This window comes from Theobroma cacao, chromosome 7 (assembly GCF_053813885.1).
Source record: "Theobroma cacao isolate CCN51 chromosome 7, ASM5381388v1, whole genome shotgun sequence".
NCBI lineage: Eukaryota > Viridiplantae > Streptophyta > Magnoliopsida > Malvales > Malvaceae > Theobroma > Theobroma cacao.
In genome coordinates this window covers 4724812-4748847 of record NC_142645.1, presented here as the reverse complement: position 1 = coordinate 4748847, position 24036 = coordinate 4724812, and the positions used below count along the sequence as shown (strand labels likewise).

General features: G+C 36.6%; 3 protein-coding genes and 1 long non-coding RNA gene across 4 annotated transcripts; all 4 read right to left on the bottom strand.

Annotated features, from left to right (window-relative positions):
* Positions 1-2664: 2664 nt before the first annotated feature.
* LOC148761490 (uncharacterized) lies at positions 2665-4401 on the bottom strand. The gene is made up of 3 exons (XR_016027637.1): positions 4300-4401; positions 3567-3640; positions 2665-2748 (listed from the first exon to the last, which is right to left on the bottom strand). It is a non-coding gene; the product is annotated as an uncharacterized LOC148761490 (long non-coding RNA).
* A 1038-nt stretch (positions 4402-5439) lies between these two features.
* LOC148761489 (uncharacterized) lies at positions 5440-9175 on the bottom strand. Its single transcript, XM_088808469.1, has 4 exons — positions 9074-9175; positions 8341-8414; positions 7453-7522; positions 5440-6890 (listed from the first exon to the last, which is right to left on the bottom strand). Exon 4 carries the CDS (start codon positions 6882-6884, stop codon positions 5523-5525), a length of 1362 nt encoding a protein of 453 aa, XP_088664595.1. The 5' UTR covers positions 6885-6890; positions 7453-7522; positions 8341-8414; positions 9074-9175; the 3' UTR covers positions 5440-5522.
* A 1754-nt stretch (positions 9176-10929) lies between these two features.
* Positions 10930-13505, bottom strand: LOC18593872 (uncharacterized). The gene is made up of 4 exons (XM_007021278.3): positions 13404-13505; positions 13078-13279; positions 11587-11792; positions 10930-11455 (listed from the first exon to the last, which is right to left on the bottom strand). Exons 2-4 carry the CDS (start codon positions 13165-13167, stop codon positions 11194-11196), a joined length of 558 nt encoding a protein of 185 aa, XP_007021340.3. The 5' UTR covers positions 13168-13279; positions 13404-13505; the 3' UTR covers positions 10930-11193.
* A 4149-nt stretch (positions 13506-17654) lies between these two features.
* On the bottom strand, positions 17655-23884 carry CIP7 (COP1-interacting protein 7). Its single transcript, XM_007021275.3, has 9 exons — positions 23288-23884; positions 22993-23169; positions 22398-22525; positions 22071-22123; positions 21926-21978; positions 21678-21830; positions 20980-21221; positions 19154-20853; positions 17655-18824 (listed from the first exon to the last, which is right to left on the bottom strand). Exons 1-9 carry the CDS (start codon positions 23344-23346, stop codon positions 17811-17813), a joined length of 3579 nt encoding a protein of 1192 aa, XP_007021337.3. The 5' UTR covers positions 23347-23884; the 3' UTR covers positions 17655-17810.
* Between the last annotated feature and the right edge of the window lie 152 nt (positions 23885-24036).

Genomic DNA, 24036 nt, shown 5'->3' with positions numbered 1-24036 from the left:
CATTAAACTCATTGTCCTTGTTGGGCCTAATTAGTACTACTCTCCCATTCACCTCCCTTCCATAATTCATTTTGATGGCAAGCAAGCATTACCACAATCTTAAATACACGATGAAAATACCATACCTTTCTCTTCCAATGGTAATAACTCTCAGTGCTTGACTTGAATACCATAAAGTTTTTGGTTACATACCTTCTTTGCTCTTATATTAATAGCTTTCTTTTTTATTATATATCCATGAACTGTCACATCTCCGAATTTAAATTTTTATTTCACTTATCAATTATAATAAAATATATTTATCAATTACTTAATTTTTTTTAAAGTTAAGATAAGATGTATTATATTTTACGAAGTTCAATCAAGGTAACCAACACTGCAATACTTAAAAAGGAAGGTCTAGGCAGCCCAAGTATAATACTTAATTGTAAAGTAGCCTTCTGCAATAAAGACAGTCCATTAAAACCGGTTGAAAGCTGGGAGGTTGTGGGACATTTCTAACTCAAATCTATGATTTTCCAAACCTGTTTTTGAAGGCTGCATGTGCACTGTACAATGTAAAGTTAATTGCAAAGATAGAGAAGCGGAAACAACCGACTAAACCTTAGTAAAGAAGTTGGGCATTTTGACATTTTTAGATGAATCATTGGGTTGGTTTTTCCTTGCTAATCAAAGCCTCATGTCCTTTTGTCTGGCAACAATGAAAAAGCACCTAAAAAGAGTTCCTAGACTTGCAGATTGCCTTGATGTTCCTAACTGTTTCTTGTGTGACAAAGGGCAAAGTGTGGTGATCTTGATTGTGCCAAATTATACCTTGGGGAATCCTATAGTTTGAGGGTCTTGAGATTTGATGTATCCAATTAACTCAGTAATGAATGAGTACTGAGAGAGACACAGAAATTACTGTCATTCCATTAAGTATAGCTTCTCACCCACAAAAGGTGTGAATTTTGAAGGGAATTTCCAGTGATTGGTACATGAATATCCGAAATCAATTTTTCCAAGAATGTCCATGGAACATCTTCTTTAGATATATTCTAATTCCTGATAAATCCTGGTATAGTGAATCTGGTTTTTAAGGAAGCTGGATTCTGATAATCATAAGAGAAGGTGACTGGCCTTAGTGGGGTGGAATTTGTTTTCCATTGAGTGTGACAGAAACATATTACATCATTTTCTTTGCTCCAAATTAAGAATCTTTTGGAATGAGAATGTATCAGTTTTTTTTTCTTTTTAGTGCAATATGCTCTTTCCATCTCCAAAAATGGATTCTAGAACAGCTTCTTTTATATGCATGCCTCATTCATTAACTTACCAAGCTTTGTTGTAGTGGAGTGAAGGGCTATTTTTGACCCCCCCACATGGTTAAAAAACTCTGTGCTCTCCAAATGTAGTGGCCTGTGGAAATAAATAGTCTGTTAGATTTTTATTAATAACTTTGCTGAGGAGAGTTTATAACAGTTTGAACAAGACTGAAACAGTGCACTCTGTTCCCTAAAGTAAACATATTCTCATTGCAGATGATTTCATGAAAGGTAAAAAGGGGAGATAAAGTAAGTTGTACCACAAACAATTTATCAGTCAAACTAACTCAAAATCTAGTTAGAAAGATAGTACTGCAGCTGAATGGCTCATTCCTTTGCATTATGAACCCCCCCTCCCCTCCCTCCCTACCCACAATGACCTTTAACAAGTCTTCACTTTCTGTTATCATTTGAGGGATACTGTCTGTAACTTTGACAAACTATAAAGCCATCAATTTTGCATCTCTAGTACAATGATGACCAATTACTGGACAATTCTGGTAGGCCTGATGCATGTTCAAATCTGCAAAGATGGTCAGCATTTAACTGGGAAAAAAATATTTTCAGTGTGTTCAATCTCATCATGTACCTAATGTCAGCTCTGAGGTCCGAGAACAGTACCCAAAGGTCTTTCGGAACAGGCTCTGCTGTCTAGTTAAAATCATGAAGCTTGTTCTCTGGCTGGCAACTAAGTTTCTCTACTGGTAATTTGATGATGGTGAAACACATTGAAACATGTTCCGCGAGGTCAGCACATCGGCTACTGACTGCCTGCCATGACCGGAGTTAGGTGTATGCTGGACTCGTTTTGGTGCTCTTTATTTAGGAGCAATTCAAGCATCACAAAGTCACTCGTGCTAGGAACAAAGTCAACATCCCTAGGGCTTTGGTATAATGAAGTTTTTGTACCTTCCATTGACTTGAAACAAACTACTAACATAATCATACTTTTTCTTCATCTCTTGTCACTAGCAACAATTTGCGTCACTCCTTAAGAACATGGTGTATGTCACGACCCGGAACTCCCATCGAGCCCGTGACAACCGCCGCGAAGCCTCGATAGACATTCTTCCCCCGAACGCCTCTCGAGACCTCGCAAGGCTTTTGTACCAGTTTTTCCATTCCTCTCTCTTTTTTTCCTTTTTTTTTTTTTTTTTGAATAATAAAATAAACAAAAAATATTAATTAAAATAATCTATTTTAATGTAAAACAATATATATATATGTTTATTTTTGAAACATCAAAAAATTAATTTTCTGCACATAAAAACAAAATAAATTTATACATACTATAATATAGAAAACTAGAGTATGCACTTTAAATTACAATGACACGTGAGCCCCCAAATAACTGAGAAGGTTTAAGTCTATAACCTTGCTTTCTAGGATGCAACTCCGAAATTTACTTCTCGATGTAATTGACAGTCTACTGCCTATTCTGAGCCTGAAAAATGTATAGGAAGAAGGGGTGAGATTATAAAATCCCAGTGAGTAGACAAACATCATCAAAATAATCTAAAGCCGAGTAATAGGAGACAATTAAAATAATTCATCTCAACCCATATAAATAATTGGATTTCATCTAATTACTCAACATGGCTTATGCACTTTTCAAAAACTTGGCTCTTGCCAAAAATCCATTCTCGGGGATACCTCGCGAAAGCATCTTACCGAGACCGCCAAGGCTGTTTATTGTCACACACACAAACACATTTCACCTCTGACAACACAGCCGTTCCTTGGCGTTGGCTGAGTCCCACTTTCACGTGGTGGCCTGCGTGAAGTGTACTCAAATCCTACCTCGGGAGTTATCCTACGCGCCTCTCCAATCGAGGTAAGCTCAATAATTGGGAACCGTGCCCCTCTAATTAGGCTGGCCCACAGAACCCCCGTCACTGCAGTGCCCACTTTATAATCCACCAACCAATAAAATCACAATAGTATGACATGGCTCACTTAACACATTCAAGGCAAATAAAGCAGTTCACATATTCTTAAAATCATAAAAATAACCAGTCATACCCACATTTATCATAAGCCATTAATGTAAAATCATGGATAAACAACACAATCATAGTATAGGTCTCCAATTACTCTACTTTTGAAATCATTATTAAATTTTCAAAAATATTATAAAATTATTTTATAAAATCCCATTTTACCATAAAACACAATAATTTTCCAATTAAACCATTTTTTCATAAAATCACACAATTAAATAAATCTACTCTAGATAATTAAGACGATAGTAAGTTTACTCACTGTACTAGGAGTAGATATACTCCTATTCTCGGTCCTCGGGTGTAGTCTTTTACCCGTATCAAATAGCTCACCACCTATCCACAATACATGACACAAAAAATTCAATAATTTGTGTCAAATCAATATATATTATTTCAGGCTCTTATCCATGCGTATGCACTAGATAGGGTGTGAAATGTTTGGACATTTGCTTAATCACAGTGTCCGACCTAACTTGCCTATATACGGTGTAAATTTCTAAAATCTCCAATTCAACTCCAATTCCATCCATTTCAATTTCAATTATCCAATTATATCCACAATACCTCAATGACTATGAATGTGGTCCAATTTATCAGTTCGGATCACAAATTACGCTTTTACCCCTAGTGGGTAGAAATTTCAATTTTTTTGCACCAAAAATTCCCATTTAATTTCCAACCTCATAATTCATCATTTTTCCATCTAATTCTCTTAAAATAAAGTCAACCTCATCCTCACACACCATTGGCTAGATTCAGCCTAGAGAAATTCATGGAGAAAATGAATATTTTTCTTGTTGTTTTACTCATAAACATGCTAAACTAACACTAAACACTAACATAGTTCAAAATCAAATTAATCTAACAACTTTCTCTCTCTAAACCCATATGATCAGATTTGAATCCATCATCAAAACACATAATTTAACCATAGAAAATAAGGAGAAATGCATGGAAATGATAAATCTTAAGCTAAGCTTGAAAAATCATACCTTTAAACACTTGATTCCTTGAAAAATCACACTTTTTCTTTGAATTTTCTCACTCTAGGGTTTGTTCTTATTTCTCTCTCTCTCCTGCTGGTTTTGGCTGACCCTCCCAATGAATAATTCTGGAATTTTCAAGCCTTTTAATAGGCTTAATAAAATATTATTATTTTATTTACCTTTTGAATATTTTATTATTTTATTTTTTTCTAGTCATCTTTTTGACTTTATTTTTCTACCACTCAATCCTCTTCACTTATCCATGTCTTCCATGAAATTTCTAGACTTTTCCAAAGTTTTGGTGGGGTAAATTTTTAAAAATTACACTTTTACCCCCGTAAAGTGAAAAATTACATTTTTGCCCCAAAAACTAAAAAAATGCCCATAGACATATTTTTCATCCCTTATACTCATACCATTCTCCAATTTGTCAAATGTGATCTAAATTCTCTCAAAATCTCAAAATTTATCCGTGAGTGGAAAAATTACGATTTTGCCCCTAGATAGTGAAAATTCTGGTTTGACTCCAAATTGATCCTCAAACTCTGAATTACCATTTTGAGTCATCCCTGAACTGTGAAACTCTTAATTTCACCTTAAAATTCCTATTTGAACTAGTTCGAGGCTTAATCGACTCAATGGTACCATTAAGGGCAATATCGTCTTTTAACAATTTCTCGAACTTCCTAAATATACAAAAATTCTATCGAGCATGTAAATGACGTAATAATTATTTTACAAAGCAGGGTTTGACAACACTACCCCCCTTAAAAAAAATTTTGTCCCCAAAATTTCACTTATCAAACTCCAAGAAAAGATAGGGGTATTAGTTTTTATCCAATATTCAACATCTCATGTCATCTCCTTCGTTTGAGCATTCTTCCACAATCCTTTAACTATTGAGATGTTCTTTTCGTTGCTCTACCTACATCACTCATCATACATGAAATTTAAATCTTGAACCACTCAGGATCATTCTTCACTTTAGTTACCCATATTACTAATCCCTACACATGTGGGGTTGCACTTTCATTCTCATCAATGCCTCAAAGATTCATCTTTCATGTCTTATGCATTTCTGAACTCCAATTTCCACAATACATTAAGAAAATTCCATAGCGATATTTTACATAAACTCATTTATTATATTATTCTTAAAAGCTTTATTTACACTCTCAGAACTTAGTATTTACATCTCTTATCATTATCTTACATTTCCACCTAACTTTTCATTCACTTTCTCTAGGTTGGACTCGTGCTTCATCTTCCATTACCGTAAAAACTTTTGTTGACGCACGAGTCAGTGGTTTGAAAGGTGGGTATACTGGGGTGTTACTCTCCACATCAGGTCGAATAGCTACTCCCTGTCTCGGTTGTGCTCCAGAGGAATCTCTCATCTGCAAGTCCGTACGAGTTGATGAAGATAGAGCAGCTACAGTGGCCTGTCCTAACTGTGGACAATTAGTTCTAAAGTGACCCGTCTGGCCACAATGAAAACATCGCAAAGGCCCCCAACACACCCCGCCATGAAATCTTCCACATTCTCTGCATCTATCAAAACCTCCGAAACTTTTTTCAGAAGTAGTCACTGCAGATCCGCTGAATCTCGGAGGCCTCTGCTGCATTTGTGAAAATGATGGTCGAGAGGATGTTACCGAAACAGAAGGAGCACTCCCTGAAACAAATGAGCCTTTGCTCCTCTTTAGTGGCTGACTAGAGGACATATTCGGATTTTTCCTTTTTGCCAACTCAGCTCGCATTCTCCTATTTTCATTTGCGAGCTTCTCAGCCCTTAAGGCCATTTGTACTACCTCTTTATGGGGCTCCCTACCTGTCACAGTCATTCGCTCTCTTATCTCATTGCGGAGCCCTTCCTCGAAATAATCGGCCTGATCCTGTTCAGTCCTCACTAAATCAGGCACATAAGACAACAGCTCGTTAAATTGAGTCTCATACTCTTCTACAGTTAAATTCCCCTGCTTCAGACTCAAAAATTCTCTCTTCTTCTCTTTTTGATGGAAATGGGTATAATATTGACTATCAAATTCCCTCAGAAAGTCTGACCAAGTTAGGAGAATAGTGGAACGGGACTTCACCGAATTCCACCATGTACGAGCTCTCTTCTCCAATAACCTCGTAGCCACTATCAGCTTCATCTCATCCTCCAATCTCATATCAGAGAGTGTCTCTGAAACCTGATTAATCCAATCCTTAGCTGCGGTGGCGTCCAACTCACCCACAAAGGACACGCAACCCAGTTGTCTAGCCTCCTTCAGCTTTTTAGAAATAGAGACATCATGTGCCAATGGAACTGAAGGAGTAACTGGTGGCACTACAGGTGGGACCTGACTAGTCTGAGCTTGACCAGCCATTGCGGTAAAGAAGGCTGCCATTGCCTGAATTACCTCAGGAGACACGGTAGGAATGCTAGTAGGTGGCGGAGGAATCTCGACCGGTTCAGCAGCAAGTGTTGCTCGAAAAGGAGACACAGTCGATTCCTCTCCTCTAAGGTCTGGCTGACCCTGCCTAAGACGACCTCTGCCCCTCCTAGCTGATCTAGTAGGGAGTGGGCGCTCACGTCGAGGAGGCATGGTAATCTAAAAAGGAAACGAAGCAAGTTTAGGTAATCTCAGACTCTACATACATGCAACTTTACCTAACCCAACTTAACTTAACCTAGTTTAACTCAACCCGGGGCCACACAGTGCCAGTGTGAATTCTTAAAATAACTATAAAAATCAAAAACTTTAAAACCATGCTTTGTTAACCAAAAGCTCTGATACCAATCGAATTGTCACGACCCGGAACTCCCATCGAGCCCGTGACAACCGCCGCGAAGCCTCGATAGACATTCTTCCCCCGAACGCCTCTCGAGACCTCGCAAGGCTTTTGTACCAGTTTTTCCATTCCTCTCTCTTTTTTTCCTTTTTTTTTTTTTTTTTGAATAATAAAATAAACAAAAAATATTAATTAAAATAATCTATTTTAATGTAAAACAATATATATATATGTTTATTTTTGAAACATCAAAAAATTAATTTTCTGCACATAAAAACAAAATAAATTTATACATACTATAATATAGAAAACTAGAGTATGCACTTTAAATTACAATGACACGTGAGCCCCCAAATAACTGAGAAGGTTTAAGTCTATAACCTTGCTTTCTAGGATGCAACTCCGAAATTTACTTCTCGATGTAATTGACAGTCTACTGCCTATTCTGAGCCTGAAAAATGTATAGGAAGAAGGGGTGAGATTATAAAATCCCAGTGAGTAGACAAACATCATCAAAATAATCTAAAGCCGAGTAATAGGAGACAATTAAAATAATTCATCTCAACCCATATAAATAATTGGATTTCATCTAATTACTCAACATGGCTTATGCACTTTTCAAAAACTTGGCTCTTGCCAAAAATCCATTCTCGGGGATACCTCGCGAAAGCATCTTACCGAGACCGCCAAGGCTGTTTATTGTCACACACACAAACACATTTCACCTCTGACAACACAGCCGTTCCTTGGCGTTGGCTGAGTCCCACTTTCACGTGGTGGCCTGCGTGAAGTGTACTCAAATCCTACCTCGGGAGTTATCCTACGCGCCTCTCCAATCGAGGTAAGCTCAATAATTGGGAACCGTGCCCCTCTAATTAGGCTGGCCCACAGAACCCCCGTCACTGCAGTGCCCACTTTATAATCCACCAACCAATAAAATCACAATAGTATGACATGGCTCACTTAACACATTCAAGGCAAATAAAGCAGTTCACATATTCTTAAAATCATAAAAATAACCAGTCATACCCACATTTATCATAAGCCATTAATGTAAAATCATGGATAAACAACACAATCATAGTATAGGTCTCCAATTACTCTACTTTTGAAATCATTATTAAATTTTCAAAAATATTATAAAATTATTTTATAAAATCCCATTTTACCATAAAACACAATAATTTTCCAATTAAACCATTTTTTCATAAAATCACACAATTAAATAAATCTACTCTAGATAATTAAGACGATAGTAAGTTTACTCACTGTACTAGGAGTAGATATACTCCTATTCTCGGTCCTCGGGTGTAGTCTTTTACCCGTATCAAATAGCTCACCACCTATCCACAATACATGACACAAAAAATTCAATAATTTGTGTCAAATCAATATATATTATTTCAGGCTCTTATCCATGCGTATGCACTAGATAGGGTGTGAAATGTTTGGACATTTGCTTAATCACAGTGTCCGACCTAACTTGCCTATATACGGTGTAAATTTCTAAAATCTCCAATTCAACTCCAATTCCATCCATTTCAATTTCAATTATCCAATTATATCCACAATACCTCAATGACTATGAATGTGGTCCAATTTATCAGTTCGGATCACAAATTACGCTTTTACCCCTAGTGGGTAGAAATTTCAATTTTTTTGCACCAAAAATTCCCATTTAATTTCCAACCTCATAATTCATCATTTTTCCATCTAATTCTCTTAAAATAAAGTCAACCTCATCCTCACACACCATTGGCTAGATTCAGCCTAGAGAAATTCATGGAGAAAATGAATATTTTTCTTGTTGTTTTACTCATAAACATGCTAAACTAACACTAAACACTAACATAGTTCAAAATCAAATTAATCTAACAACTTTCTCTCTCTAAACCCATATGATCAGATTTGAATCCATCATCAAAACACATAATTTAACCATAGAAAATAAGGAGAAATGCATGGAAATGATAAATCTTAAGCTAAGCTTGAAAAATCATACCTTTAAACACTTGATTCCTTGAAAAATCACACTTTTTCTTTGAATTTTCTCACTCTAGGGTTTGTTCTTATTTCTCTCTCTCTCCTGCTGGTTTTGGCTGACCCTCCCAATGAATAATTCTGGAATTTTCAAGCCTTTTAATAGGCTTAATAAAATATTATTATTTTATTTACCTTTTGAATATTTTATTATTTTATTTTTTTCTAGTCATCTTTTTGACTTTATTTTTCTACCACTCAATCCTCTTCACTTATCCATGTCTTCCATGAAATTTCTAGACTTTTCCAAAGTTTTGGTGGGGTAAATTTTTAAAAATTACACTTTTACCCCCGTAAAGTGAAAAATTACATTTTTGCCCCAAAAACTAAAAAAATGTCCATAGACATATTTTTCATCCCTTATACTCATACCATTCTCCAATTTGTCAAATGTGATCTAAATTCTCTCAAAATCTCAAAATTTATCCGTGAGTGGAAAAATTACGATTTTGCCCCTAGATAGTGAAAATTCTGGTTTGACTCCAAATTGATCCTCAAACTCTGAATTACCATTTTGAGTCATCCCTGAACTGTGAAACTCTTAATTTCACCTTAAAATTCCTATTTGAACTAGTTCGAGGCTTAATCGACTCAATGGTACCATTAAGGGCAATATCGTCTTTTAACAATTTCTCGAACTTCCTAAATATACAAAAATTCTATCGAGCATGTAAATGACGTAATAATTATTTTACAAAGCAGGGTTTGACAGTGTAGGTGAGATGTTGTAGCATACATATTCCAGAAAAATAAAACACCTAGCATACAGATGTTTCAAGGGCTGCCTGTGCTTTCGAATTAGAATCATGAAGCTTTGTCTGCTCTTTCTTTCCCATCTCACTATCAGATTGCACCACTCTCCCATCACCATGTATGGTTGTGGGCATGACTTTGCTTAGAAGTAACAAACAGGCGGGCATGGAGTGGGTCATAAATGGGTTGGGTTATAATAACTTATTTGCCCATATGTGACCCATTTAGGTTGTATTTTTTATGCTATGTATTGGTGACTGATTGATGGGATCTAATGATATTTGTTTGTATGGTTTTCTAAGTGAAATTTGGAGTGGATAATTAGAGTATGATCACAACTGCAAATTTGCAATTTCAATACCATAAAAGCAGTGAAAATTAGGTACAAGGGTCTCATACTTTTTCTCCCAATAAAAAGACATGGTGCTGCAATTTCTACCATCTTTTAGTTTTCTTCTATTTTTTTTATTTCATCAAGCATAATGTTAGTTAAAGAACAATGGTTTCAAACAACTTGATTTGTAGTACATCTTATCTAATTATACAACTTGATTCTTATCATCTTTAACCTCATTCAAGTTAATGTCTGTGGTGATGACTTTGTTTTAGGTTTTATGTTTATGGTGTGAGATGTTTGTAGTTATATATTATGTTCTGTTGTTGGTTCATTGGTGACATGTTCATTATGTGATGATATGATTTATGATGTAAATCTGGTTTTTAAGTGTCTTTCTATCGATAAAACTTTGATGGGTTTTCATCTGTACAGTCTGTTCTGACTACATCTTTGATTCTAGTGGAGATACTAGATTTGATTGAGAAAAAAAATTTTCAAGTTTAACCATATTCTTTTCCCATGCAGGCAACTCCACCAAATTAACTGATAAAAAAAATACATGGTGAATGACAATCCTAATGCGATTTGCTATCTTATCTAAGAGTTAGTCAACATTGCGACATTGTTGTATGACAAAATCGATTGTGGGAATGACAAACAGGCATTCTTCCAGAGAATGGTGATAGCCTATAGATTTTGTATTGGAGTTACATGAAGATCATGTCGGATTGGAACACAAACAACAATCTTTTGTTATTGATACGTGTACAAAGAAACTTCAAAAAATTTTACAAATCTTGGAATGGGGAAAAAAGAAAGAAAAAAATTTATGAATCTGACACAAAATACAATCTATCACCTACCATATGGAACCCATAGCACATGAAATGCAACTCAGAAAAAGAACAGACAATGGAGTAAGCAAATTGATGGCATAGAGTCCATGTAGTCACATCTACTGCAATAAGATAAATCCCATTTTCAACCATGATTTATTTGTATGTTCCCATACCCACACCGGTCTCTCCACCATAAGCCTGGAAGCTGTTCTCCCTAGCACTGGAGTAGCAAATATAGTAGAACTTATTGACTATGGAAGTTAAGAAAATGAAAGCTGCCCCTGCACCAAAAACTCCCTTCCTCACAGTTTCACAAGAGGGAGGCTGCTCGCTGAATATGGTCCGGTATTTGGTGTGGTAGGCATTTCTCACTGAACCCGCCAGCAAGCATATCTCAGCAATCAGGAAAAACAACCTGTCACAGGCAATCCCAAGAATATCAGTTGATACAATCAGATCTACAAAATAAATATAAATGTGGCTGCAGTCATTGAGATTTGAAACCAACAATCAGTAGTTACTTTGGGTGAATTGTTTGTCACATACCAGCAGACTATGAAAAGGACAACTGCCCAAGCCCTTGAACCACTGGGGTTTAAAGCCTTTCCACAGCAGAAGCATCGGCTTGCAACCATTATGAGGGCTTGGCTAGCCATAAGGAACAAAAATGCACCAACACCATAGCCTGTTGCTATGTCTGAGTCATAGACACAATAGTTATAATTAACTTCACTGTCCTGGACAATCTTGGCCTGCACAAAGATACACCATAAGTTAGCTGCATTTTTATATAGGACAGGTGAATTCAAAACCTCCAGGTTGAACAGGAGTTGATGCCTTTAGGTTAGCAATCACTTTCCCTCTAAACAAAATTAACAATTCTTTTCAATAAACACAAAAAATATTACAACCCCCATCCAGCCTGATGCCAAGTTGGATGGTCAAATGAACCCAGAAAAACCTGTACCCATTGCTCACTGTCAAGGGGTTTGGTAACAAATGGAGCTAGTAGTAGTCGGAAGAAATAGATAATATCAGGCACCCAAGTAATTGCTTTCCAGTTGTTCTTGGTTTTGAAAGTAGTTTAATCTTTTAATTGCCCCACTTGATTTATGAAAACTCAGGTATTTATCTGATTTTAATAATGGAACGTGTCACCATGTTTGAAGATCACCCATTAAACTTAATATTATACTATCATATAAGGTCCGAAAAACAATGATTTTACATTTCATGTCATCTCTAACTAATGTAGACTAATTCAACCATCTTGATGTTTGGTTCTCAATAATAATTAAGTCACCACCATAAATCAGGTACTACTTCCTCTGCTCACAAAATATTGCTCCAAAGACAAATCAGATTTGCCTCTAAATCTACCAAAGACAAGTTCTTTCATTAGATCCACAACACCCCGTACCATTGCTCAGGTTGAAAAAAACACAGAGATCTACCATTTTCACTGAAATTTAGCTAAGATCTGGTAAGTTTTTACACAATTGAGAATTGTAACTGATAAAATAATATTTTCCCTCCTGTTTCTTTGCTGAAAGGAGAATAATATGAAGGAAATCCAAAAAAAAAAAAAAGGTTTAAGCTTGAATACTATGTTGTCAAACTACCCTTATTGCCCAAGACCAAGACCAAGATCAAGTCATTTCCTTTCTTTCTTAGCCAAAAGATGAAAAGGAAGTTTCTTTAAGCAACAAAAGCAGCAGATTTACATGTGCAGCTAGCAATCACAGTAAGCAACATAACAACTAGACATTATCAATGTACTAAAAACTAGAAAAATCGGTTCTTTTCTTTCTTAGCCAAAAACCAGGAAAAAGAGAGAGGAAAAGTATCTTTCTTTCTCTACATTGAGAGAAGCAACAATTTCATACATACAGCTAACAACCCCAGAAAGCTAAATCAACGATTACCACTGTTTTTCTATATTTATCTTCATTTTTAGCAAGAATAAACCCAGTGATTGTATAAACTTATGTCAACCACAAAATGCATCAAGAAAGTGAAGGGGAAAGTAAAACTCACAGTGCTTCTTCTTTGCTCAGCTGCAATAGCTAAACCAAAAGCAATGAGATCAAGAATAAAGACAGCAATCAAAAGTAACTTGGAAGCCATGGATATATGGAGCTAGCTTCAATAACCCAACAAGATCTAGCTCCCTTTTCCCTTCTCTGTTCTCTGGCTTCTTTCTCTTTGCTTTGCTCTTTCTCTTTCAAACTCTCCCTCTCTAAATATACAAAAATCACTATCAGTATTGTAGAAGCAATGAAATGATTAAAATGAACATAAAAATTATGGGAAAAAAAACCAATTTTTTATAATGTAATTTTCAGCAGAAAATGACATCTCACCATAGCTTGAAAATGGGGTTTTCACCAGCTTTGCAAACACCATTAGAGTACAACATGCTAAACCGGTTCAAGTATTAATAAAATTGGATACAAGTACAACCGATTAAAGCGCAACGTACAAGTAACTTAAAGCAAGGGTTTTAGTTTTTGGAGGGAGAAGTTCGTTAAAAGGGTAATTTGGGTATCTTGGGAAGTGAATGTACAAGAGTCTAAAGCACAATGTACTTTGGTCATTGCAGGGAGATGCCTTGCTGGGAAAGTGAAGTTAGTTGGAAGGCTCCTTTAGGTAGAAAGGGAATAAATACCCGCCATAATTAACTGCCTTTTGGAATCCTCAAAAGGAATATTGGAGTACAACTTTTTGTAGCGTAAGGTACCAACATCTATAGCTTGTATTGCACACTTTAAAAGGAAAAAAGATTGGGAAGGGTGATTTGTTATGTTTCATGAAAAAGAATTTGTACCCACTAAAGTAAAGTATGATTGCAATGTAATTTTCAATTTTTAACATTTCATTCTCTCAATTCTATCGAGAATTCCTTGTTTCATTATCACGATAAATCATATGTAATAAAATCGAGGATTTTTAGTAAATAATAATATCTAGATGTGATTATATTAACACGAATACACCGAATCTTATTAAAATTCTTTAAACAAATATGGACGAAACTAATATTAAATCGAATGACTTCTTGAAAAATTCTCGTGTTGCATTATTTTTTCGTCCACCCCTATATGGCATTTTTGCAAAAGTCCAACTTATAACTTACCAAATTGCAACCATAAAATGTTGAATTTTATATTTTATAAAAAATTAAAAAATTATAATACATGTATTTAATATGGTCCACATTAATGTCAAGATTTTGATGTGAACAGATTTGTCGGTGAAGGGAACTCGATGCTTTCACTACCCAAAGGCGACAAAATCACAGACCTTTCGTTTGCTGGACACGTGAACAAATCTGATTTCTTACCTCATACGGCGACGTATTAAATAGTGCGTATTACCGACGAAATTAAATAATAAACGGGTAACAACAAAAACAGAGAAAAGGGCTTTTTTGTCATAGAGTACAGTCTGGCCACAGATCATTCTATACCTTCCAGCCAATAAGATTTTGCCACGTAGTGGAATGTAATGTCTTGACTGCTGTAAAGAAAACGGTCAAGATCTTCTGCCATGATGATTTGATGAACGTTTAGTATTACATGATTGATTTGATATTTGGGTAATAAAGTCTCATAATTATCGTATCATAATTCTAGTTTTTTCAAAAATTACTATCCATTTCAAAATCATTACTGTTCATAATGAATTTCTCACAATTATGTTACATTGTAAAATATTAAACATCTGTGATTAATACCATGTCACATTATTTTTCAAGAATTAATAAGTGATTAATCGAGTTGTTTTCAAAACCTTTTGATCCATAAAAAAACAATAAAAAGAATAAAAAAGAAAAAAACACAATTAAGAAATATTAATTTCTAGAAGATTGTATGAGAAACATAAGCTATATTTCATGGTAACTACATGACCCTAATAAGGAAAATAGTGAATTCTCAGGTTCTTAATTTTTTATTTATGGTAAGCTTGGTATTATTTGTTGTATATAACTGAGGTTATAAATGTGTACATACTCATATATATATATACATTCCATATTTATTTGTGTCACTAAAGGAGTGATACAAATATATATACTAGCACAACCATAGTGGGGTAAGACAGTCTTCACATTCTTTATTTTTTAATTCTATTTGCAAATTCTTTGTTTGATCTGCAAATTTTTTTTTTTTTTTGTTGGCAATGTGGGTGGGTGCCATAAAAGCTGTGTTTGCATGTACTGCAGGGGGAAGGTGGAGAAAAGCAGCTAAATGGTATTGACAGACAGCAGCTTTAAGTGATCTTTGTTTGGTTATTGATTCTTTTTACAAACCATGTCTTTTTCTTAACTTCTTATGTGTCTGTGTTAACTTTATAGCAGGAATCCCAGTACTTAACTGTAAGACAATTTGTATCAGCATGGTGAAATACATAGTTAGACAGTACCATTCAAGCTTGTCTCTGATGTAAGGGATAAGATAGGTTTTGTAAGCTGTTCATGTCAATAAATTTCGAAAGCTTTATGTACAATAATAACAGTACAAATGGTGAATTTTGTTGGCTTTACCAGTTTAGTTTTGGTGTTAGACATGTGACTTGCTCCTTATTCTGCAGCAAGAGCCTGATCAAGCAAGTTCAAGGTCATATAACTACCCTGAGGAATAGGAGGGAGTCTATCATAAGGCAGTCAAGGGCTGATATTGCCCAATTCCTCCAAGATGGGCTGCTTCAAAGAGCCTTGGAAAGGGTATGTTTCTCTCATTAACCCGTTCTTTAATATGTATTGCACCATGTACTTTTTGTCAATTTCTTTAGATTCCCCTGAAGTGTTCTGCTTAGTTGATGGCTCTATGTAACTTTTAGGCTTTATAAACATTCAATAGTATATTTCTCTGAAGTGCACATGATTTTTGAGAATATTTTTTGTTCTGTGATAACTTACTTCCCTTGTAATCTTCAGGTTATACAGCTCTATAAAGATCAGTGCCTGTTGTGTGCCTATGATCAGATTGAACAATTTTGTAAATGCGTCATCTCCAACATTTCCCATATTACCAAGCAAAGGTACATAACCTTGAACTTGATGTTGTTACTTCTAAATTACCTAAAGTTTTTCAACTGCTGTGCATATAAATCATGTTTATTCTTGTTTAAGTATCTTGCAATATTTCAAAAGTGTTCCAATTTATTATTGCAGCTCCTGGCACACATTGCCAATAGATGCTACTGAAGCTGTGTCAAGTCTAGTTTTTGCTGCCTCTAGGTGTGGTGAACTGCCTGAGCTACATCTATTACGAAGCCTGCTGAAGGAACGATATGGTTGCCAATTTGAGCTGGCGAATGTCGAACTGCGACCAGGGAATCTAGTGAATTTTCAGATTAAGCAGAATCTATGCATTACTTCAGTACCAGATAACATGAAGCAGAAGTTAATTAATGAAATAGCTAAAGAGTGTGATCTTCCTCTTGTGTTTCAGGATCCTGATGTAGGTTCACGGTAGAAAATTCTGATGTGAATTTGCATTTCTTCTTTTATGTTACTAATCTGTTTTACAGACTGATACTCAGGTTTTTCATTGGGCTGCAGCTTCAGGTTTATGAGAAATGCTACTCTCAGCAGAAAGCTGAAGTGCTGGATATTGAAATCCAAGATATTTCCAGTGACATCGATGAGCATTGGATACAACTTTCTGAGTTTGAGAAGCCAAGGAACGATATGTCATGTTGTAAAACTTTGGCAGCCATTCCAAGCCAATCTTGCAATGACTCGAATGGCTACTATAGCTCTACTCAGATTACAAAAAAAGCAGCTTTAGTTGACAAGCTTGAAGTTTCATCAACCAGGACTTCTTTAGATAGTTCTACACCTCAAATTTATGAAACATCTATTGTGTATCTTGATGACTTGGAACTGAAGAAAACTGGCATCTGTGAGAATTATGTGACAAAAAGTTTGACTGTCATGCGTTCAACCAGGAGATCTGTGACTCCTGAAAGTAGATATCACAATTCTTTCATGGAGGGTCCCTTAAGAAGGAAAAACTGTAAGGTTTTGGCAAATGCTCGTCTTTCTTTAGATGGTTCACTCGATAAATGGAAAGCACAAGAAGGGAATTCCTCTGGCTCAAGCCATGTGCATCCGAATCTCCCAGAGTATGAAAATGTAGTGGCTAGACTTAAGGATCTCAAGGCAGAGTATAGATGACAAAAAAGCTTCTCATTTTTTTCAAATTTAGAGGACTAAGTGATGACTGCCCATTTCGAAGAGGAGTTACTCATCTGTTCAGGAAATGTCATTGCAGGTTGTAGCACATACAGCTTGTTGGATGCTTCGATGTAAGTGCTAATAAGTCGAAGATACAGCCTTTTATCTGTACTTTTTGAAATCAGTGGATTGACTAGTTAGCCATGGGTAACACCTTTTAGAGTCCACCTACTAAGAAAGATTACAGGTCTTCATATGGATCATAAAATCAAAGATTTGAATAAAAATTACAAATGATTCAAAAATGACTCAAATGTGTATACAAGTGCAGATTACAAAGGCATACCAAAGAAAAAGAATGTGTTTAAACCCTTACAACATGATATATCAAACAAAGATAAATTACATTATGAATCTTTTTTTTTTCTCCTTTTAATATCATGAATCCTTGAAAGGCAACAACACCAAAGGCCTTATTGATATGTTCCACCTGCATCTCTTGAAAAACCTGGAACCTGAAGCAGAGGCATTATGGAATGACAAGCACACACTAAGCTGCTAGCAAGAATTAACTAGGTCTATGAAATCAGTAAGTAGGAGAGTTTCGGTTTTTTCGTCCAAAGAAAAGGAGCTTTCTAAAACCTTTGGCTGCCTTAGGAGAGGTTTCATCATCGTTCCATTTCTTCCTGGAGTGCACTGGTTCTGTGTTCATTCCATCATTTGGCGGCGGAGTTGAGATCTCTATTTCAGAAATCCTAGGTGACAGAAACTTTTCATTCATTCCACCATTCCCTTCTATATTTACCGTGGCAAACTTAACAGTCTTTACAGGCAGTGGTGGCAACGGATGAACTGTCATCTCAGGAATATCTTCAACAAAATCTTCTGGTGCTCTTTTGTCCTCAGAAACAACAGTAGATGCCTTAGTCAATTCCTCGTCACCTTTTACATGATCTAATTGCACTGGCTTATCTTCAGTAAGCATATTCCCATTGGAGCTTCTGTCCTCTGATGTGTTTCTTTGAGAAATTTCCTTTTCTTCAGTTTTTTCTATTGAAGTACTCTGCAACTCCTGAATGTCTTTGAAATCATCAACAATGTCAGTAGGTTGAGTTTCTCTGGGTGCTGCTGGCTCCGTTGGCAATGCTACTGTGACCTCTTTGGAGTCCTTTCCTTGTGCAACAGAGTCACTGGAAAGTACTTTGTTTGGGCCACTTTTCTTATCTGAAGCTCTGACTTTGTTTGAGCTTGATTTCTTATCTTCAACAGGAGCAGTCTTCTGAGATACTGTTGTTGAAGAACCATTTTCCTTCAAGGTTGACTTTTTGGGCTGGCTGGCTTTTGATTCAGCTGATGAGGCCTTTGAAGTATTCCTTGCAGTTGCAAGGCGTTCTATAGTGGAACTTCTAAGGACTGGCTTTGGTGATTTCTTAGTGTCCTGAGTCAAAGGTTGACTCTTCATGGAAATCGTTGAAGTTTTATTTTCTGTGGAGCTCCTCCTGGAAGTAACTGGATTAGCACCACTAGCAACACTCCTCTCAGCAATCCTCTTCTGGCGCTGAATCCGTAACTCCTCTATTTTCTTTCGATTCTCCTCTTCCTATTTGAAAATAGACAGGCAAGGACCAGAAATCAGAAACAGATGTCATTATGCAACATCTTATACCATATACGAACCGCATTACCACTTTCTAATGCACAAGACAATTGGAAATATATATGTGCTAAGGCATCATAAGCATTATATGGTGTCAAACACAATTGGAAAATGGAAATGCATACACTCTCTTGTTGTTTTGGATGGTTCCAAGAAAAAAATGAAAGTTAAATAAAGCAATGCATCAAAACTCTTGGCAACATTTTAGTATTGCAGTCTACTTTCCCTCTTTCTGTCAGGCAACCAACTAGAACCTACAGGTCGATAAATACCTGATCAAATTTAGTTTTCCGTACTGTGGTTCTGCTTCCAGCTGGAGGTTTCCTGGTCTTTGCTGCTATGTCTGATTTGCTCTTGACAAGAGATCCATTTGGAACTCTAGAACGGACTTCTTTATTTGAAAGTTTACGCTCAGAACTTCCACGGTTTTTACCATTAGCACCCTTGTCATCAGCACCAGTTGTTTCAACATCAGAGTGTCTTCCATTCGCTTCAGCAGATAATACGTTCATTTCATAGTCGATTTCTGGAGTCCAAGAAGTCATGGCATTTTCCTCAGCTGAATCACGCCCAAGCACCATGTAAAGGTCATCTGGCTCGTAGGAAACAGAAGCAGCCTTCTGTGCATTTTCTGAATTGCCATTTTCGTATTGAGCACCTTCAATTTCTGGAACCATGCCTATACCTATCCGTAACTGAGAATCAGATTGATCATCTCCCACTGATGGACCCTGAATCATGAAAGAGTCATCAACGAAAACATCATTCTTGTTTGTCTCAGTGTTGAAACGGTCACGAGCTAATGAAGAAGCATGATCCCCATCAAACATTTTGAGGCCCATGATCTCATCCTGATTTGCTGATTTATCCAGTTGGTTGTTGATAAACCATTCTCCTTCTTTGCGACTTTTGATCATAGTAGACTCTGCGGCATAATCAGAGATAAAAGCATGTGAATTAATCCCAGAATCATTTCCTTGCAGAATTAACAACTCCTCATTTGTGCTCTCTCTTCTCTTAAAAACCGAGCCACCAAATTCATTAGTTCCAAAATTTCTACCTCGAGTGTCACCTTCATGACCCCTATCCATCTGTGTGGCCAGAAATGGATCACTTGACATTGATTTTTGCTTTGCTGCTCGCTCAGAGTTCGGGTTAAATGCTGATGACCTTCCATCCTCAGAGCCCTTGCTTGCAAAATATTCCTCTTGCAACCTTATTGGTTGTGGATCTACTTCTGAGGAATCCAAATCCTTGTCCTGCAACAGAAGGTTCTGGAAAGCATCCCAGGGGTTGTTTCTTTTTTCTCCCTCAGGATTTTTTGCGTTAGAAGCCTTAGCTTCCTGTTCTTCTTCATCATATGAAACAGTGTTTCGATGCTTGCTTCCATCGTGTTTCTTATGATGACGTGAAGTAGATTTATGATGTCTCCCCAGTGATCCAACAGCCTCCTCTACTTGCTGTTTGAGAGAATCTCCATCAATGAACTCATCCTCATCAGAAATCTCTTCAGAATCACTGCCCTTTTCCCCATTCCTCTTGGAAGAAATGTAATTAATGTTACGGATGACAACCTTTCTTGAGGATTTCTTTCCATGCTTTTTCTTATGCACCTGCTCTTCTGGTTCACTCTCAGAGCTGGAATCGCTAGGCTCAGTGGATTCATCTTGCTTTGAAGTTTCATCTCCCTTACCACGTGAAGATTTCTTCTTGCTCCTAGAAGATGATTTATGATTTCTACGATCATCTGGTTCCCAAGCACGACCAAGACTAGAATCCTCTACATTTGGGGGCCAATGCATATTCCCTGGATAATATGGAGAGGCAGCATGCATACCGGGGAAAAGGTAGCCTTGATATGGAGGCATTTGTTGAAATCCAGGACCCTGAAAATTATGCATGTACTGAGGAAGATGGGGTGGCCATGGCATTTGTACTTGGGCTTTACCATCTGCAGATGGCAAGCTACCATCTGTAGATAAATTTGAAGGATGTCAAAGCATGAAGTAGTAGTCCATTGGAGTGAACTAGTCTACATAAGCAATTAGAGGAAGTCATAGCTCATCATAGATCATCATTTGAGGCAAAAGTGGCATACCTGGGTTAATATCTCCACTCCCGGCATCAGAGGCATCAGCAGAACCATTTTGCTTCCCGCTTGAGAAATTCATCATAAGATTTTGATTAGGATCATTTTCTTCCCCAGCAAGTATGATTCCTGATGTTCCGAGGTAAGACAAGTCTGGTCTTGGACATGCTTGCATTGCTGCTAATTCTGCCATCCAAAGCCTATCTTCATTCTTTCTCTTGCATAAGTCCATGAAATTTATGCAAGCTTCCCTGACAAAAAATAAATGGACTTTAAAATTTCAAATGGTGGAATGAAAGTTCCAACACAATTGTCAATGGCTATGTGAAAAATGAAAGCAAGTAATCAGCAACCATATGCAGATTAAAAGAAAAATTAAAAGTCAAACAAACTTGAAGATACATGGTCCTTCATTTTGGATTTATAATATCTTAAAAACACACATATAAATTTTCCAGCAATTGTCTATCCAAGTGTTGGACATGGATGAACAAGGCTGCCATCAACTTTAGCTTCAACTTCAAGTGTCTGATGCTGCAACTTTTGGAATAAGTGTCTTTTTCAATGAGAAAAATATATACCAGTAAGCTCCAATTCTGTCTTGTGTTCATAATAGCCAACACATTTGCTCGAGTTTTATCACTAGAAAAACAGTCCTAACTCCTAATGATGAAAATCATTTCCATTTCCACAGTGGCCTTCTATACCTTAAACGTGAAGCACCAAAAGCATCTGCAAAAGATATGAGATCTTCTATATTATCAGGTTCATATCCAGCAACCAAAGCACGAGCATAAGCCATCGCTTGTTCTTTACAGAGTACTTTCTTCCTAGTTTCCAGAACTCGTTGAAGACGAGCCCTGCACATCAACCCCATTGAGCAATTAATAACATTTCAATAGAAATGTACAGTAAAATGAAGGTAATATGACTAATTGCAGGACAAGGTATTTACTTGGAATTTTCTTCCTGCGCAGCATCAGCAGTTCCATTGAGTTCACCTTTGGACTAAATGCAGCATCATAGTAGAAGTCTGGAATTAAGATGTGAGCTATCAAGGAAACAAAACGAAACAATGTTTGGTAGAAGGCAGAACATACCTTAAATGAAGAAATTGACTTTTGGAAATTTCCTGAAATAACTGACTCATTTCCTGTCAATGCCAAATTGGATGAAATCACACAATTTTCTGCATTAGCATTTAGTCCAGGGCTTAAAGGACATACTGTACTGTAATCTAAAGATCTGCAGTGAAGATTCCCCTTTTCAATTGAAGGGCCAGCTGCTATTATTCCCTCACATAGAACTCAATCATTACAAATTGATGAATTTCATCAACTAATATGTGAAATTGCATGAAAAGAAAAGGTTCAATGCTGCAGCTTGATTACGGACACAAACATCATAAACTTAAGGTCCAAACATACCATCTGCCTCTGTTGCCCCAGCAGCATTTGCTTCATTTGAGTGAATTGAATTATCAATCTGTTCAATTTCTCTCTCTACTGTCACAAATCTCTCAAGAACCTCTGGTGTGCTAACAAACCTCACAAACCTGTTAAAACATAAAAGCATTAACCAATTTAATAATGCAAAGAACGAAAACAAGATCCCCCAACCCCCAAAAGATGGAAATTAACTAAGATATTACCATATCTGTAAACACTGATTAACTGAAATGCAGTCATTCAAGAGTTCAGTCAACAGATTACTCCAAATTCAAAAAATGATTCTGTAGAGTTATCAAACATCTTCGAATTGACCAATCATCCAAGTTTTCTAATTGAGTGCTTTGGAATCCAATCTGTTACAACCTCACTACAGCATAATGGCCCTAAACCCAATAATCCAATGCCCTGGCTAAGTCAAAAACACTCGACAACAATTGCCAAATATGGAAATTCCACATAATGGCTCAACAACAATTGTTGCTAAATCTTTCCACATTTCCAAACGAAGCTTATAGAACAACTTGTCCATCTGTAACAAAAAATCACTCAACAATTCAGTTCCTGAATTTACCTTTGCAGGGTGCCTTTTGTGAACCAGGAAGGAGTTGAGCCTACTGGACGAAGAGTTATGGAGTACCCTCCTTTTGAAATCTGATCTTTAGCACTTTTGAGGTGTAAAATGAACGGTTCTAACAATCCTGATGCCAACTTCTCAGTCTCTTTCCCAGCAAAAATCACCAGATCACACCTTCAATTTCAGACGCAAAACGAGAACCAACTTTCTCAGATGAATGACCAAATGAAAAAGAAAACCAAGATCACATATTTTATACTTCATGCAAAATCAAAGAACCAAATTAACTTACCTGGTTCTAGTTGGAGTGAGTTGGAACAAAGCATAATCAAGACGTGTCCTGAAGTCCATAGTTACGCCTTAAGACTGATACCAGCAGTTCCTGAGAGAGAGAGAGAGAGAAACCGACAGACAGACAGACAGAGAGAGAAGCAAACTCTAAATCTTCATAGGTTGAGTTCATCCATTGTTGGAAGTAGTTATTTTTCTTTCCTTTTTCAGTTGCTTACTATTCTTACAGAACCTGGGTCGTTCTTTTTCTGTTGTGCTGACAGACTAAACATGGGAAAAGCTTAAGAAACTCATGGGGTTTTCAGGTAATGTAATGCTATACTGTTGGGAAGTTTTTTCATTGGATCTTGTGCTGCTTCTTTTTGCAGGGTTTTTTTTGTACTTTTGTTTTTTGTTTTAGCTTGGAAGAATGTTGCATATTATGGAAACTAGAGAAAACAGAAGGAAAAAGCAAATAAGAAACTAGCCAGTTGCCAGCAAAGAGTTGATGAAGCTAGCTTTAGCACATGGGAAAGTTTCCAGGATCACAAGGAGAGGAAGGAAACAAGAATTTGCTGATATTTTTATGGAACATGGGTCCCACTGACCGACAGTTGCATCCATCAAATTTTTCATTTTCTTGTTCAAATTTTCATGAACTTAATTCATTTCAGGTTGTATTTTGTACAGGTTTGTTAGTTGAGAGGTCGTTTCTTTACTTTCTCCCTTTCATGTTTTGCTTTGCTGTCAGTTTCACTCGGGTCTGTAGAA

Excerpts from the sequence above, each read along its gene's own strand:
- LOC148761489 (XM_088808469.1), bottom strand. The coding sequence starts at position 6,884 with ATGCCTCCTCGACGTGAGCGCCCACTCCCTACTAGATCAGCTAGGAGG.
- LOC18593872 (XM_007021278.3), bottom strand. The coding sequence starts at position 13,167 with ATGGCTTCCAAGTTACTTTTGATTGCTGTCTTTATTCTTGATCTCATT. Across the intron at positions 11,793-13,077 it reads CTGAGCAAAGAAGAAGCACT|GCCAAGATTGTCCAGGACAG; the intron begins GTGAGTTTTACT and ends ATCTTTGTGCAG. Across the intron at positions 11,456-11,586 it reads GTCCTTTTCATAGTCTGCTG|GTTGTTTTTCCTGATTGCTG; the intron begins GTATGTGACAAA and ends TGCCTGTGACAG.
- CIP7 (XM_007021275.3), bottom strand. The coding sequence starts at position 23,346 with ATGGACTTCAGGACACGTCTTGATTATGCTTTGTTCCAACTCACTCCA. Across the intron at positions 21,831-21,925 it reads GCGCAGGAAGAAAATTCCAA|GGCTCGTCTTCAACGAGTTC; the intron begins GTAAATACCTTG and ends GTTGATGTGCAG. Across the intron at positions 21,222-21,677 it reads TTTGGTGCTTCACGTTTAAG|GGAAGCTTGCATAAATTTCA; the intron begins GTATAGAAGGCC and ends ATTTTTTGTCAG.